Consider the following 18880-nt stretch of genomic DNA (forward strand, 5'->3'; position numbering starts at 1 on the left):
CTAGATTTTTAGACCAGAAGATGTTCAGATAAACTTCAGAACTTTTTAATGATGACCCAAACATCTGAACCAAAATGCTGGATAAATTGAAGAACGAACCATCTTGCAGTATTCCAGGGGAGGCAGAAACTTTGCATGAACCACAGCGGTGCAGAGGAAGGGACGGATTCAGATATGTTTTGGAAAGAGAAGCTTGTAGAGATGTTTTGGCCACTAACTGCGCCTTAAATAACAGGGATCTTAGCTCCTCCCTCTGATCTTGTGGAAGGTTCTCAGTGCATGGCAACACCTTGCCCCAGTTCATATATCTGTAGTTTAAGAATACTGCCTGGTAATTGTAAATATGCATCTGGAGACCAGCTGAGGAATAGATCTTCCTGCCAAAAAACCAAGCTTTTTAGGGTCTTTTTTTCCCTAGGAGTCATCTTGGGAAGCCTCTGTTGCTTGGATCTTTCATGTTACTAACATTACTTGCAAAATTAATTCCATGCAAATGCCATGAAATTTAATACTTTGCCATTTACACTGTTGTGAATTTTCTAAAAAATAAAAATCATGATTCCCAAAGGGCCCTAGCTATAAAACATGCTTTTCAATCTTCTAGTCTTTCTTGTACCTCTTCTCTGAAACCTCTCCAATTTATCAGCAACATTCTTCAATTGTGGACACCAGAACTGGACACATTATTCCAGAAGCAGTTACATCAATGCCACATAAAGATGTAAAAAACCCTCTCTACTCCTGCTTGAGATTTCCCTGTTTATGCATCCAAGGATTGCACTGGCCTTTTTGGCCACAGTGTTGCACTAAGCACTCATGTTCAGCTAATTAACCACCATGACCCCCAAATCTTTTTCAGGATCACTGCTTCCCAAGAGTCTCTCCCTATTCTGTAAATCTGTCTTACATTATTTTTTTCTAGATGTATAACTTTATATTTAGCCATATTAAAATATATTATTGATTGCTTGTGCTCAGCTTACCAAGCGATCCAGATCACTATGTATCAGTGAGACATCCTCATTATTTACCACTCCACCAATTTTTGTCTCATCTGCAAACTTTATCAGTAATGATTTTATGTTCTCTTTTAGGTCATTAATAAAAATGTTAAACAGTATAGGGCCAAGAACCAATCTAAGCAGGACCCAACTAGAAACACCTGCTCAGTGACGATTCCCCATTTAGAATTATATTCAGAACTGTCAGCCAATGTTTAATTAATTTACTGTGTGTCATGTCAATGTTGTTTCATTTTCATTCTTTAAGCAAACTATTAAGTGGTACCAAGTCAAATACAATACAGAAATCTATTACATCAACACCATTATCATTATCAACCAAACTTGTAATCTCATCAAAGAAATATCGAGTTAGACACAATCTATTTTTCATAAGCCCGTGTTAATAGGTATTAATTATATTACACTCCTTTAATTCTTTATTAATTGAGTCTCATATCAGCCATTCCATTATCTCACCCTGGCTCGATGTCAGACTAACAGGCCTATCACTACCTGGGTCACCCCATTTACCTTTTAAAATATTAGCACAACATTAGCTTTCTTCGAGTCTTGTGGAACCTCCCCATTGTTCCATAAGTTACTGAAAAGCAACATTAATGGTCTAGAGAGCTTCTTGGCTAACTCTTTTGAAACTTCTGAATTCAAGTTATTCGAACCAGCTGATTTAAAAATGTCTAACATTAGTAGCTGCTGTTTAACATCCTGGGATGGAAAGTGTTTCATCATCGTCAGATCATATGAATACATAATCGGTTCCTTCACCCTCAAATACAGAACAGACACATTTATTAAACACTTCTGCCTCTTATGCATTATTATTAATAATTCTACCATTTCCATCTAGTTATGGGCCAATATCATGGTTAGGATTTTTTTTGTTCCTAATGTATTTAAAATACTCCTTCTTATTGTTCTTAACTCTGCTACCCATAGATTTCTCCTTGTGTCAGTTTTCTAAAATTCCAAGCTTTCTAATAATTTCTAAATGATTTTATGTATTCTAATTTATAAAACCCAGAACCTAAATGGGGACGGAGGTTGGACGTGATGAAGGAGTGGAAATGGAGGACTGTCATTATTTGAGCCATCTCAACATTTTTTATTCAAATATAGCTAGAAATACGGTCCAAATTGCTTTGAATTCGTATAATTGCTCTCTGTGACAATAAGCTATTCTTTCTTTGGCTGCTAACTCAGAAAGGTCTGAAAACCATTACACTACTCTGAATATAATACATGTTTGTTATCTAACAAATAATGTTAACAAAAAGCCAATTTGTATTTGAAAAAACTGTTGATCTCAATACTGGAAAAAATATGTTTCATTTAGTAAAACTTGTTGAATAATTATGCTATACTTATCTTGCGTCTCTTAGTTCTTTTGTCACAATTGTGATCTAAATGTAGGGATAGTTGTTTTCTACCTAAAGTCTAAAAAACAAAAATTAAGTAAATACATACCTAGAAATCTGGCCCTTTGAAACAACAGTTAGCAATCTGTGAGCAGAAATATTAAATAATTAAATGGCAAAGTAAAAGGTTTTGAAAAGTAACAGTAAGTATTGGCTTCTCAATACCAAGTATCTTTAAATAAAACTGCCTTGTTTTAAAGTACCTATAGTTATTAAGTCTATTAAGTAACTGAAAACCTATGCTATTGCATAGGTGTAATTAATAAAGTCACACATGTAAAAAAAAGCCAAAAATGGCTAAGAACTTAAAAATTGGATGGTAACAGACCACAAATCCCAGTGATGATTGAAGCTGGTGATATTCTCAACAAAAAAAAGCTTTCAACCATGCGTATGCCTGTTTCCATTGCTTCACACTGACTCAGACATTTTAGATTTCAGAGTGACATACAGTGACAGTCCTGGAATCTTATATAGATATCATGGATTAATTACCTGCCAAATGCCACGTTTAACAAAGCAGTTTATTTTTAGAAGGCCAGCCACCATATTTTTACCAGTTAACTTCACTTTAAAGGGAAAAAAATCCTCTATCACTTATCAGATGAAGTCCTTTTTTTGCTTTGGAAAGTAAATACACAAAAACATTTTTAGCCTATTATGGTCTATGCACATTTCAGCACCAAGCACATTAGAAAGACCTAAAAACATACTACAGAATCTGTAAAAGAAATGCTAAAAATTCCTAACAACCCCAGTAAGTATAGTGAAAAGACTACGTTTAGTACTGCCATTCACTTGCCCAGTAGTTATATATTCATAATTAGACTATAGGGGAGGTGCACCTGAGAGGTGATGAGCATTATGGGAGCAGGGAGAATGAATGGGGACAAGTGGAATGTTGAGTACATGAGAAGAGTGAGCAGCCATGTGGGGAAAGCTACTGGCGGCATGCACAAGAAAAGTAGGCAGGGGAACACTGCCTCTTCCCTGACTTTTCCACTCAGTGAACTGACAATGGCTCCCCATGGAAGGGAGTCACTGCTCCAAGTGAGGGCAGATCAGTTATAAGGAACTGCTGGTGTTCCCTCTCTTCCAAGGACCCATAGTCTTTTTCACTTCTCAAGTCTCTACTTCAGTCCATTTTCCCTCAATTCCCCTTGCCCCATATGACTCAGCATAGCTATTGCCACACCTTTATGCCCCTCAAAGTTCCACTCATGTCATGTCCACCATATGTATCCTTATAGCCTCTTGCCCACAAATCTGCTCACTCCTCACTTCCCCAGGCCCACGATCACTTCCTACGTCCCCAACCCAAACGTATCTTCTCCAGAAATTTTTTGCACCAGTACCCCTCGTATACCAATCTACTGCCTCCCCTTTACTCACCAAACTTTGGTGTCCCCAACACCCTTGAATTCACCATGTCCACTTATTGACGATGTCCCCACCCACAGCCTCCCTAGCCCATTGGCAATACCACTTAATCTTCTATCACTACTGTGAAGTTCATGATAGATACCTTTGTTCAAAATTCTGAATTCCATCAATTCTCACTGGTGCTGCTTCCAATTACTCAAGAGGAAACTGAAACCCAACACTCTACCTTGGTAGATCTGAAGGTAGATAAAATGCCCTAAGGCCTAACTCTCCATCACTTGGGGATACCTCTGAGGTACAGTAGAGCAGAATATGTACATGGGTGGGAGAATTGTGAAACAAAATAAGAACAAATACTAGTAGTTGGAGACTAAGGGCAAAAACTTCAAATGTGCTTGCTCAAGAAACTCTGTATTCCCAATTTAAAATGTAAATACTGTTATGACCATGCACAAGTTGGGGTTTGAGCACACAACCCTGACATATATTCAGCATAAGGGTTTGTATGCACAATGTAGGCACTTTGTGGATAGCCAACTGTGTAAAAGTGTCACGGGACATTCACTTTAATTTTTAGCGAAGTGATGTAGGGATAAGTCTAATGTACTTGTACCACGCTGCAACACAATTAAAAATGGGTTGGTTCCATTGTTTTTTGTTTCACCTTTCTCTGTCCGAATATGCACAAACACACACTCCCAATACACAGACCATGTGGTAGAAGAATGTCCAAGAGAATACTCAGCTTCAAAACTGATTTTTTAATTAACTAAATGACCTACAGTTTGACAACTTCTCTTGAATGTTGAGAAGGCTGCAAGAGGCTAAAGCACACTAAGCAAGACTAAGAAAGATAAACAGTATCTTCCGCAAAGTTCTAAATCATCATACCATTGGGAAGGAATTAGCATTAGGTAATTGTTTATTTCAAACAACATACTAAGCTGGGCACTGAACAAATTACCAAACAAAATTTAATAGACAAAAGACAGATACAAGCAAGTGTGGCAACACTGGTTAGGTTATTTCTTTTAGAGACAAAAGATAAATTCAGGCTACAAAGGTAGGCAGGGGGTTCAATCTGTGCTACAACTATTAGAAAAACCACCTCAGAAAATGTTTACCAAGACAGAAAGCCTGTAAGAAAGTGAAAACATATCATCTGACATTTCAGTTTCCTAGATACTCGGTGAGAGTGTGCTTAAATAATCTAAGGAGCCAGAGAAACAAGGTGGGTGTGGTAATATATTTTATTGGACCAACTTCAGTTGGTGAGTGAGACAAGCTTTTGAGCCACACAGAGCTCTTTTTCAGATCTGGAAACAAGGTACTCTCAGCTAAACAATCTGTTCCAGCTGGCATTTTGCTGTGATGCTCGGAGTACCCTTCTGAACACCTGAAGAAGAGCCCACTATTAAAATATTTATTCCCCATGTAAGATCTTGAACTTCCTGTTCATGAAGTACAAGTTGGTGGTTGTGCTGGAGAAAAAAGTTTCTTGGATTGGAGAGGCAAGTAAAGACGTTACTGAGAATGAGAGAAGCTGAGGACTTCCTAAACAGCCAGAGTTGAGAAATATCAGTATATCAGATTCAAGGAAAAAAAGAACTGGTGAGACAGACACACACACAGAGGAGTCCTGGCAGTTTGTAATCACCAGAGGCAAAAGGTCACGGCAGCATTCTATGTGGCTGGAGATGGACAAAAAAGGGAAGGCGGTGGCCACCAAAGGAGGATCAGGAGGAATTTTACACAGCTAGAAGTTTCCAATCAATAGCATGTTCTCAACATGACAACTGTGGAAGAGACAACCTCTCAAGAGCCAGATGGTCCAAGGGAATGGAGAGATGTACAGGACACAACTGTGGATGGCAGCTTGGCTACACCTGTATGAAAATCAAGCTTGAACACAGATCTCCAACATCCAAGAAAGACAGACTATACTTGTTAGGGATTCAATATTCAGAAGAATTGAAAGAACTTTCCGAAAGGGACAGGTGGACCACAGGAAGGTGTGCTGCCTTCCTGAAGCCAAGACACAAGACGTCACTCTAAGACTGACAATGCTTCTGGAGTTGATAGGCATGGATCCATCGCTGATGTTTCATATCATGTCGCAGGATATCTTAGTTTTACTACTCAGAAAGTATTACTCGTGTCGCAGGATATCTTAGTTTTACTACTTGTGTTTACTACTTATTTTACTACTCATTTTATTGGACCAACTTCAGTTGGTGAGTGAGACAAGCTTTTGAGCCACACAGAGCTCTTTTTCAGATCTGGAAACAAGGTACTCTCAGCTAAACAATCTGTTCCAGCTGGCATTTTGCTGTGATGCTCGGAGTAACCTTCTGAACACCTGAAGAAGAGCCCACTATTAAAATATTTATTCCCCATGTAAGATCTTGAACTTCCTGTTCATGAAGTACAAGTTGGTGGTTGTGCTGGAGAAAAAAGTTTCTTGGATTGGAGAGGCAAGTAAAGACGTTACTGAGAATGAGAGAAGCTGAGGACTTCTGCCCACACCAGACCCTACATGAACACTGAGCGCTGCAGCGAGTATAATAAATACTCTAGCTAGTGACAAACTGGACAATTTATTAAGAGTTATAATATTCTTCTCTGGTGGAGATACAATCTTCTCCAAATATACTCACATTCATTTCAAGTTTTGTCATTATGTTGGGTTTCATTCTCTCTGGCTATACGTAATAGCCAGAGATGCCAGAGAAGAAAAGATTTTAATGGTTCCACAGAGTTGCAACATTTCAAGCTAACTTCCTTATTATGTTATTCATCAAACCACCCTCTGAGGAAATGAGAAGCTAATTCATTCAAATGACATTTATTTCAAAGCTTATACATTAGTTCTGCTGATTTTTCTTGTTAGAAACTCCATCTGGAAATATACTTCGAAGACAACAGAACAGCAATTTTTCAGGACTAATCTGCAACACAGTGTGATTCAAAAGAATGGAAATAAAATTGCTCTGAAGGTAGTTTTTCTCTGCTTTTTTGGACAACGGCTAAATATCTAAGCAGCCAAGGTTTGAAAAACTATTCCCACACATACACCCAAAGAAACTCTAAGAAGCCACCCAAAGCTTGTCTTAATTTTAGTTCTCATAGTCTCCCAAATACTATTTTCATATTTGACACTGATTAATACAGTACCTGATTTCAAAATGCAGTTATCACATTATCCTTTGGCCACTGTGAAAACTAATAAGCTTATCCGAGATTTGGGGCTATATTCCATAATCACATTTTCGTTCCAATTGTTGCCTTAAAACACACAGGCTTTATACACAGGCCTGGAATGCAGTCTTGGTGCTTCCCTTTATTAAACTTCAAGAAACTCCCAGTAACAATAGCATCACACTGATGAAATGATCTTATGACACAGCAAAGACTGGATGAACAAGTTGTAGGAGATTCTTTACTGTATAACCTTTGCCAAGAAATATACTCCCAAGACCTAATTTTGCACTCAGTTACACCCATGCACTTAGCTTGCAAAGTTTAGCCCCTGCTTTCTCAAATAAGATGACATCTTGATGTTAGATGAAAAAAATCTCAGAGACTCTTGCAGTCTGTGTGTATAGGGGAAGGTATATGAGGGGGGAACATATACTCTATACATACCACCGCTACACTTACAAAATCATGACATAGCTTTTTAAGACCAGAAAAAGAAGAAAGACAGCTTTGTGCCAACCTTACCTGGCAGATCTAATTTACCAATGAAGTACTTTGATACTATATATTACCTGCTGATCAGCACTAGAGAAAACCCCCAACACAGGAACATATGTTTAGGATTGTCAAGGTTTTAACTCTTTGGCAACAAATTTAGAGCAATAAAATGAATACTTTGCACTTTCAACCATCAGTAAGGTTCCTGTAAAATTATGTTTGTTACAGTGCATAGGTAGCTAACAATTCATAATTGCTTGTACTCACCTGTAAACATTTTTGTCACAGTTTTACTCTGCTTGCGAGCAGAGCAGAGGAGGAGCAACCAAGGAGGGAAGAACTCGTAGTGATCAGCTAAAAGCTCTGCAATAGTTCCAGATATGCCTGTAGAAGTCTGTTCACCTTCTGCAACATTACAACCCTCATCAATCGAATCTACAAGCAGAAAGAGGCTCTGCTGGGGGGGCTTCATCCCCAAAAGTGGAAGCAGAATGCACCTGTAAGAATTATTAAACAAAACAAAATAAAAAATCAATATTCTAAATATATTGCGCAACACACAAGTTATTGTAATAGTCATTCATGTCAAAGTGACAACCTTTTAAAAGTACACTACCATTTTTAAAACTATCTGAGGAAAGGATTTTAGACGGTTACTTTTAATTGAGAATATACTGACGTAGACTAAGGTTTTTATTAAATAAAGGTATTCTGAATAAAGGCAATCTGATCAATTAGTGATGTTCATCTTCACTAAGCAATGCTAGTCTTCTGGCAACATCAGTATATTACAATTTATGAAAAGCATATACATTTTTCAAGGGCCCTTAGAAGAATTTTAGCTTACAAACTATGTTTCTCTGTTCAAAGTTTAGAAAGTTCACTAACATTGTGTACCAACTAATATTAAGTACTTTTTATCACAAACTACGCGTGAGTGATGGTGAAAAGTCTCAAATAAGAAAAAAAGCATACCTGAGCCTTCTAAGTTGTCAGTGTTATATACTTTACAAAAAGTTTAGTTTTATAAAGAACCATGATCCTATATTTATATTTCATGCTGTCAAGACCAAAAATAATTTAACCCAGGTGTGCTATAGTCATTTTGGTGGTGTATTTCCTTGGGATAATGAAATTGTAGTTTTTTCATTCCTACTCAAGTGGCAAAGATCCCAAGGCTGTGGAACTGAATTCGCAACAATGATTCCTGAGTGTGCAAGGGTCCACATTAGTGGATCCAATTGTAGGATTTAGGCCTAAATATATTGTAAATAATAAATTCTCTAAAAACATCTAAGGCAACCAGATTTAAATGTATTTAACATTGTTCTCATACTGAATGGCATTATTAAAAAACCATGTATACTCCACTTTAAAATACAGCCTACCTTTGCATTTATGTGTATTTGTTTACAGTCAATAGTACACAAACTATACTTCATAATTGCTAGAACGTAACTATTTATTCAGCACTTCCATTCTACATCACAAAGACAGGTTAAAAATTTCCAAGCACCTGAATGATGCAGGAGCTTAAGATCTACAGATTACCAACGGAACTGAAGCACTTAAGTGCCTAAACTGCTTTTGACAATTTTACCCAGAGGTCTTTTGACAATTCAATTTTACAGTGAAAAAATTCTGAACAGGATGCTGAGATATATCACTGTGATGGGTTAGGATCATGTAAGTACCGAGATCGATTAGATGTTTACATATTTTTGTAGGTTTGCTCTTTTGGTACATCCCATAGGTAAATAAGTCATATGACTATTATAAGTCCAGTTTCAAAAGGTAGATCCTTTCATTTGTTTTACTAAATGAATTTAACTTGTAAACATTTTAACTAAAATTTAATGATTAGTTGCCATGCGGTCAAATTAAAATATAGCAAACTCCTTCCCACTAATGGGGAAACACTGCCCTCTTTTCAGATGTGAAGAGTCTCCCTTAGCAGTACTGAAGTGGTTATCCTCTTGAGAAGGTATGGCGGGGGGAGGAGATGGATGAGAAAAAGAGTAAAAAGAGAGGCTGTGAAAGAAGCATCAGTTCCTGTACAGTGTGGTAGCATGTTCCACCAGATTTCAATGTGTGATAGTGCACTACACTACCAAAAATACTCCTACGGAAAAGCAAGTAGTACAAGATTATACAGTATACACCTTTTTCTCTCATACTTTCAGTATATTTAACATTAAATTAACTTTTAATTCTCCCCTACCTTTTATCAGGTTCCCAGGGATTATGTGGAACAACTTCTCTAACCCTTCCTATCCACCAAAAACTCAGCTGCCCTTACAGAAGCATTTAGTTGCCCAAATGTTACTTCCAAATAAAGTAAGTAACTTTTAAATACGTTGGAAGCGTAAAACAGCTACCAATTTAAGAAAAGAAATTAAAGTAGCTAGAGGATCAAAATTATTGCTTTAAGGGATGCCAAGCTCCCAAAGAAAGAAGACAGATACCCATATTCTACTACCTCTGTCCCAAAATACTGCCTCTTCCCTGTCAGTTATTTATGTATGTTTCATTGGTGGATGAAATTTTTGCACTGGATCTTTTTCTATCAAAACAATTTTTCTTCTCATGTAGTTCTCTGTGTGAAGTTAGTTTTACATTTCAAAGTAATGTGTCATATCTGAAATTAATTGATAGTGATGGCTCCAGTTTTTAAATGATAAAAAACCCCATTCTAATTCAAAGCAACATAAAAAAACAAAAAGAAAAATGCAAGTGATCTTTTCAAGATACAGTACAAGTGTATCTGGGTTTCTCATAGTTTCCTTTTTAATATTCACTTATTGTGAACACAACTAAATAGAATTATCAAGTTTCATGTTTGGGAGGGGGGAGAAGTCTTCACTTATTTTGTTTGATAAACATTATTTTATTTCTGAATCTTAACCTAATTTAAATTCCACCAGAAAAAAAAAAAAAAGTGATGAATTACAGTGTGAGTTGCAACCAGTCCTCCAAGGTTAAAGGATCACAGCAGAAGAAGAGCAAGTAGTAAAGGAACCATTTATTACCCTCTCTTTTCAAATGAGCTTACAAACCACTTGCTAACCTCCTCTTCTACCAGTGTGATGACCTCAGGCCTATGCAACAGATTCTTCAATCAGAAAGCTGTTCACAGAGTGAAATAATGCCTGAAAAACAGGCTTTTTTTAAAAACAATTTATTCTGTTTTTCAAGAAGAATGAACTGTGATTCTTCATCCCTTCTTGTTTCAGGTCAATGCAGACACAGTAATATGTCTGGAAGAAAGAGAATATGTAATTGTACTAAAGTGACCTAAGAAGAGTTTTGGCAGTGGAAAAATATGATCCCTAGACATTACACACACTTTCAAAACAGAGATGCAGTAAGATGGTGGCTGAATTTTCAGAGAACATTCATGAATGCAATACTCAGATTTCAGACACTATTCATTTTTACTTCTATATAACTTATGCACTTGAAAAAAAATTAAGTACATATTAAAAATTCATTAATTCAATGCAGAATTAACACAACTTCTCAAAACCTAGTGTGCAAATGTATATAATTACTAGGGCTGTCAATCAATCGCAGTTAACTCACGTGATTAACTAAAAAAAATTAATCACAGTTTTAATTGCACTGTTAAACAACAGAATACCAATTGTAATTTATTAAATATTTTGGATGTTCTTCTACATTTTCATATATATTATATTCTGTGTTGTAACTGAAATCCAAATGTATATTATTTTTTATTACAAACATCTGCATTGTAAAAATGATAAACAAAATAGTATTTTTCAATTCACCTCATACAAGTACTGTAGTGTAATCTCTTTATCCTGAAAGTGCAACTTACAAATGTAGATTTTTTTTGTTATGTAAATGCACTCAAAACAAAACAATGTAAAACTTCAAAGCCTACAAGTCCACTCAGTCCTACTCCTTGTTCAGCCAATTGCTAAGACAAAGAAGTTTGTTTACATTTACAGGAGATAATGCTGCCCTTTTCTTATTTACAATGTCACCTGAAAGTGAGAACAGGCATTTGCACGGCCCTTTTGTAGCTGGCACTGCAAGTGCCAAATATGCTAAACATTCGTATGCCCCTTCATGCTTCGGCCTCCATTCCAGAGGACATGCTTCCACGCGGATGATGCTCGTTAAAAAAAAAGTGTTAATTAAATTTGTGACTGAACTCCTTGGGGGAGAACTGTATGTCCCCTGCTCTGTTTTACCCACATTCTGTCATATATTTCATGTTATAACAGTCCCGGATGATGACCCAGCATGTGTTGTTTATTTTAAGAACACTTTCACTGCAGATTTAACAAAACGCAAAGAAGGTACCAATGTGAGATATCTATAGATAGCTACAGCACTTGACCCAAGGTTTCGAACCACCAAAAAACTTTTAACCTAGCGGTTAGAGACCTCACCGAGGATGAGAGGTTCGAATCCATTTTTGTCTGTCTTCTACCTCACAGGAAAGTCCGTAAAGAACTGGGTTATAGGTAAGCTTGGCAAAGTTTCATTTTTTATTTTTTAAAATATTTGATCATATCTGCTTTTAAGTTCCACCCCCCCAATTTTTATTTAACTATTTAAATTTTCTTAGTGGCATAAAATTACAGAGAGTCAGACAATATTATTTAATGACAGTAGATGTTGAGATTCAAAAAGTTAAAACTGTATAATCATTTAAACAAATTTTCAACATCCCATGTCAAAATATACAAAGTAAGTAGCCTTAATTCAAACTTTAATAAGTTCTCAAGTAGCATTTTTCTTTCTTTGGTATTTGTAAATTTTGATCATCTCTGGAAATATTTTTCCATCAGTTTGTATGTGTACAATGATATCAACATTTAGATAAAAATCTAATCAACAAATTTAGTTATAGGGTATTCTGTGGTAGGTCTTTCTCAATCCCCTCTGTTGAAACTGTTGCACTTTGTACAAAAAATTAATATTCACTGGAACAGGGACTCGAACTTGGATCTCCCACATTCTAGGTGAATGACTCTATAGCCAGCAGTTAGGGTATTCTCACTCTCTCTAGCCAATGAGTATTTAATTATTTATACAACATGGAACAGTGGATTTGGGTTAGGTGCATAAACACAGGAGAGGGTTCACAGCTGGGAAACCTGAGAAGAGTTAGGCACTCAGCAACTTTTGGCTCTCCTCACCATTTCCTACTGGCTCACTTAGATGGCTCCCTGCTCAGCTTGCTGGCTTTTGTGAATACCACTCTTAGGTGTCTAAAACATTCCATACCTGAAGAAGCTAATTTAGGACTAAGGATTCCACTAGGCAGTAAGGTGCCTAAACTTGGCTACTGTAATGCTAAGCTAAATTCCCTCAGTGGATCTAGCCTGCAAAATCACTAAGTACATACCAGCTAAAGTTACAGAGCAAAACTTTTTCTGTTTGGCCGCTGGTATACAATTCCCTCAAATGCATGTAATATAGCTATAAAACAAACCCAGGTTTGTAATTTCTTGTGGACTGTAGGCCATTTGGAGGAAATCTCTCTGGGTGCATTTATTTTGGCTATGGTTATAGTTGTGGCTTTAAGGTTTCTCTCAGCAATTATTTTGTTTTTGCACTGGTAAAATCCCCTTGCTACATCTGCTGTAGGCAAACACTACAACTAAGTTAAATGATAATATTTTACTTACTTAGAGATATGCCAAATTTCCAGTTAGCCCAAAGGAAAGCACAATACATAAGAACACAAGAATGGTCATACTGGGTCAAATCAATAGGTCATCTAGCCCAGTATCCTGTCTTCCAACAGTGGACAGTGACAGATGCTTCAGAGGGAATGAACAGAACAGGGCAATTTATTAAGTGATCCATCCGTCATCCAAGCCCAGCTTCTGGCAGTCAGAGGTTTAGGGACACTCAAAGCATGATGTTGCATCCCTGACCTTCTTGCCTAATAGCCATTGATGGACCTGTCCTCCATGAATTTATCTAATTCTTTTTTGAACCCAGTTATACTTTTGGCCTTCACAACATCCCCTGGAAATTAGGTCCACAGTTTCACTGTGTGTTGTTTGAAGAAGTAATTCCTCATGTTTGTTTTAAACTGCTGCCTATTGCATTCGGTGACCCCTTGTCGTGTTATGTGAAGGGATAAAAACCACTTCCTAGTTCACTTTCTCCACACCCTTCATGATTTTATAGACCTCAGTTTTATCTCCCCTTTACTCATCTTTTTCTAAGATGAACTGTCCTAATCCTTTTAATCTCTCTTCATAGGGAAGTTGTTCCATACCCCTAATCAATTTTGTTGTCCATTTCCCAAAATATCTTTTTTTGAGATGGGGCAACCAGTACTGCACATAGTATTCAAGGTATGGGCATGCCATGGATTCATAGAGCAGCACTATGATATTTTTGGTCTTATTATCTATCCCTTTCCTAACGGTTCATAACATTTTATTAGCTTTTTTGACTGATGCTGCACATCGAGCAGATGTTTTCAGAGAACTATCCATGACGACTCCAAGATCTCTTTCTTGAGAGGTAACAGCGAATCTAGAATCCACCATTTTGTGTGTATAGTTTGCACATTTTCCAATATGCATTACTTTTCACGTATCAACACTGAATTTCATCTGCCATTTACCTGCCCAGTCACCCAATTTGTGAGATTCCTCTGTAACTCTTCCCAGTCATCTTTGGACTTATCTCGAGTAATTTTGTATCATCTGCAAATTTTGCTACCTCACTGTTTACCCACTTTTCCAGATCATTTATGAATATGTTGAAGAGCACTGGTCCCATTACAGATCCTTGTAGAACCCCACTGACCATTTATTTCTACCATTTGTTTCCTATCTAGTTACTGATCCATGAGGACCTTCCGTCTTAGCTGACCGCTTACAAGCCTTTGGTGTCAGACACGGTTAAAGGTTTTCTGAAAGTCCAGGTACACTATTTCCATTGGATTATCCTTCCCATGTGCTTGTTAACCCTCTCAAGGAATTCTAATAGATTGGTGAAGCATGATTTCCCTTTTCAAAGCTGTGTTGACTCTTCCCCAACATGCTGTGTTCATCTATCTGTCTGATAATTCTGTTCTTCCTGATGGTTTCACCTAATCTGCCTGATACTGAAGACAGATTTACGGGCCTGTCATTGCCAAGATCGCCTCTGGAGCCTTTCTAAAAAATTGGCATTAAATTAGTATCCTCCACTGATCTAGCACAGAGGCCAATTTACAAACCAGAGTGTGTAATTCTGAAACATCATATCCGAGTTCCTTCAGAACGCTTGGATGAATACCATTTTGTCCTGGTGACTTATTACTGTTTAGTTTATCAATTTGTTTCAAATCCTCCTTTACCAACACCTCAATCTGGGACAGTTCCTCAGATCTGTCACCTAAAAGGATGGCTCAGGTGTAGATCTCTCCCCCACATCCTCTGCAGTGAAGACTGATGCAAATAATTCATTTAGCTTCTCGCAAAAGAGGCCCCATTCTCAGTCGTCCTAAACACCATTAATGACTGAGAACTTCCAGTGATGATTTCTAGAAGCACAGCATAAAATTTAGTGGAACTCACAGGAAGCAGAATTTAGGGAAATATATGCTTTCTTGTAGTGGTAGGGCCATAGGGAGTATTTTGCAAGTAACCAGATTTCCTTTTCCTACTTATAAAATGTAGAGAAGACAACTAAAATATGACTATAGTAACCACATCGTAGCTGAAAATTCTTTCCTCATGCCCGTTAGAGGGCTGGAGAAGGTTGCTTATCTTCTTATATTTACAAGCAAGACATGTTTGCTTTATGGTGGATGTGTAATATGATCACTTTACATAACCTGTCACTTTGATTTCCAGCTCCTTCTTTTCTGGATCTTCCACAGTGGCACTGATTTTGTCGCACAAATTAAGATCTATACCTCAGATGACTAAAATAATTTACACTAAATTATCATTACTTTTTCTTTCATGGTTGTTTTCAACTAGCTTCTAAATATCCCCTTGAATCTCTCATGTTGGCTCAGGGAAATTAGGATTAACTAGATTTTTGAAAAACCTCAGTTAAAAAATATTTTAATGTTTATTCGAAAGCAATCAAGTAAACACAAATAATAGATTAAGTCCATGGAACAAAAATGCCCTATCAGTTTATTTTTAGAAGATCATATGATTGGAAACCAACCCATAAACTAGTTACAGTCACTGTTCTCTGTGTTCCCCACAGTTTCCCAATCTGTAAAACTGAAAAAACAACAACCTCCTTTGGAAAACACTTTGAAATTACTGATAAAAGGCACTATAAAAAGAATGAAATTATTAAAAAGAAGTTGTTGACCAATCAGTGCTCTCATTTTGACATACAACAGAATGTATAAAACTGCAGTTAGTTTTACAACAACTTTGTAACCAAATGCATTCCAAAATTAAACAATTTGGTCTTTTTATTCTCCTCCAGTAAACAGCCAGCTCCCTTAGCCATACAGAATCAATCTTCACTCCCAGTCAATAGAGCTCCTTCAATAACCAATGTTATCTAAACAAATACTTTGCCTCAGTCTTTAATAAGACTAAAGAGGATCTTAGGAATAATGGTAGCATGACAAATGGGAATGAGGATATGGAGGTAGATATTACCATATTTGAGGTAGAAGCGAAACTCAAACAGCTTAATGGGACTAAATCGGGGGGCCCAGATAATCTTCATCCAAGAATATTAAAGGAATTGGCACAGGAAATTGCAAGCCCATTAGCAAGAATTTTTAATGAATCTGTAAACTCAGGGGTTGTACCGTATGATTGGAGAATTGCTAACATAGTTCCTGTTTTTAAGAAAGGGAAAAAAAGTGATCCAGGTAATTATAGGCCTGTTAGTTTGACATCTGTAGTATGCAAGGTCTTGGAAAAAATTTTGAAGGAGAAGATAGTTAAGGACATTGAAGTCAGTGGTAAATGGGACAAAATACGACATGGTTTTACAAAAGGTAGATTGTGCCAAACCAACCTAACCCCCTTTTTTGAGAAAGTAACAGATTTTTTTAGACAAAGGAAACGCAGTGGATCTAATTTACCTAGATTTTAGTAAGGCATTTGATACCGTGCCACATGGGGAATTATTAGTTAAATTGGATAAGATGGGACCAATAGGAAAATTGAAAGGTGGATAAGGAATTGGTTAAAGGGGAGACTACAGCAGGTCCTACTGAAAGGTGAACTGTCAGGCTGGAGGGAGGTTACCAGTGGAGTTCTTCAAGGATCAGTTTTGGGACCAATCTTATTTAATCTTTTTATTACTGACCTTGGCACAAAAAGTGGGAGTGTGCTAATAAAGTTTGTGGATGATACAAAGCTGGGAAGTATTGCCAATTTAGAGAAGGATAGGGATACCCTACAGGAGGATCTGGATGACCTTGTAAACTGGAGTAACAGTAATAGGATGAAATTTAATAGTGAAAAGTGTAAGGTCATGCATTTAGGGATTAATAACAAGAATTTTAGTTATAAGTTAGGGACGCATCAATTAGAAGTAACGGAGGAGGAAAAGGACCTTGGAGTATTGGTTGATCATAGGATGACTATGAACCGCCAATGTGATATGGCTGTGAAAAAAGCTAATGCGGTCTTGGGATGCATCAGGAGAGGTATTTCCAGTAGGGATAAGGAGGTTTTAGTACCGTTATACAAGGCACTGGTGAGACCTCACCTGGAATACTGTGTGCAGTTCTGGTCTCCCATGTTTAAGAAGGATGAAATCAAACTGGAACAGGTACAGAGAAGGGCCACTAGGATGATCCAAGGAATGGAAAACTTGTCTTATGAAAGGAGACTCAGGGAGCTTGGCTTGTTTAGCCTAACTAAAAGAAGGTTGAGGGGAGATATGATTGCTCTCTATAAATATATCAGAGGGATAAATACCGGAGAGGGAGAGGAATTATTTAAGCTCAGTACCAATGTGGACACAAGAACAAATGGATATAAACTGGCCACTAGGAAATTTAGACTAGAAATTAGACAAAGGTTTTTAACCATGAGAGGAGTGAAGCTTTGGAATAGCCTTCCGAGGGAAGCAGTGGGTGCAAAAAAATCTATCTGGCTTCAAGATTAAACTCGATAAGTTTATGGAGGAGATGGTATGATGGGATAACATGGTTTTGGTAATTAAATATTCATGGTAAATAGGCCCAATGGCCTGGGATGGGCTATTAGATGGGGTGAGATCCGAGTTACCCAGGAAAGAATTTTCTGTAGTATCTGGCTTATGAATCTTGCCCATATGCTCAGGGTTTAGCTGATTGCCATATTTGGGGTCGGGAAGGAATTTTCCTCCAGGCAGACTGGAAGAGGCCCTGGAGGTTTTTCGCCTTCCTCTGTAGCATGGGGCACGGGTCACTTGCTGGAGGATTCTCTGCTTCTCGAGTCTTTAAACTACGATTTGAGGACTTCAGTAGCACAGATATAGGTGCAAGGTTTTTTTTTGTAGGAGTAGTGGGTGAAATTCTGTGGTCTGCATTGTGCAGGAGGTCAGACTAGATGATCATAATGGTCCCTTCTGACCTAAATATCTATGAATCTAGTTGAACATACTAACATTAAACTGAATCCAAGTTCCCACAGCTTTATGCATTCTAGATTGGTCACTTTACAAAACTGTGAAACATAACTAACAAATGACAAATCTGACTAGTCTGGATTTATATATTGCCCAGACAGACAATAAGCAGAGACTGACTTCTATATAGAAGATCATAAATATTGACTTTCAAAGCAAATATTAACCACAGAAAAGGTGGGGAGAGGGGAGGCTGAGGAGCTGGGGCACTGAACTATTAGAGGAGAATACACTCTACACTCTGACTCTTGACAGATGTATTTTGAATTTATATTCTAGGTAATTACACTTCTGATTGTTCTGTAATCATGTAATAAAAGGCACTACCACAAGGCATATGCACGAAGTGACTCAGTAATGGTACAACAGGTTAACAATCTGGGTTTAATGTTAGATTAGTCTTTTCAATATATTTGATCTCAGGAGGTAGGGAGCTATGGAGACTATTTCTGTGTGACATGGGATTCTTCAGCCACCTTGGTACAGCAGACTGGGTCTAGACCACCATATGTCTAATTACATATCTTCTGGGGTTTTCAGTGTACAGGCTGGACAGTAAAATGAAGCTTTTGACAAGTCCAATTCCAAAAATACTGGTTAACATGAAAGAGTTCTGCTGGAATTCATCTCATACCTGGTTGTATACTTGGTAGAGTATTCCCTTTTTTGTTGCTTTACCATATATCTTTTCCCCTCATTTACTGAGTCAAAATGCTTGCTTTCAATCTTTAATTTCAGTAGCCCTTAGCGGAAGAGAAGTCTTTATATTCCATT

The 18880-nt window shown here is 37.3% G+C and overlaps 1 protein-coding gene across 3 annotated transcripts in view; it reads right to left on the reverse strand.

Moving 5' to 3' along the window:
* Nucleotides 1–18880, reverse strand: part of ANKRD50 (ankyrin repeat domain 50) — a 48620-nt gene that overhangs the window by 16036 nt on the left and 13704 nt on the right. For all 3 annotated transcript variants that reach the window (XM_077815198.1, XM_077815200.1, XM_077815201.1), the window contains one exon: nucleotides 7784–8013. In XM_077815198.1, the coding sequence (XP_077671324.1) occupies nucleotides 7784–8013 (230 nt within the window). The remainder of the gene's footprint in view (nucleotides 1–7783; nucleotides 8014–18880) is intronic.

Source organism: Eretmochelys imbricata, chromosome 4 (genome assembly GCF_965152235.1).
Source record: "Eretmochelys imbricata isolate rEreImb1 chromosome 4, rEreImb1.hap1, whole genome shotgun sequence".
NCBI lineage: Eukaryota > Metazoa > Chordata > Testudines > Cheloniidae > Eretmochelys > Eretmochelys imbricata.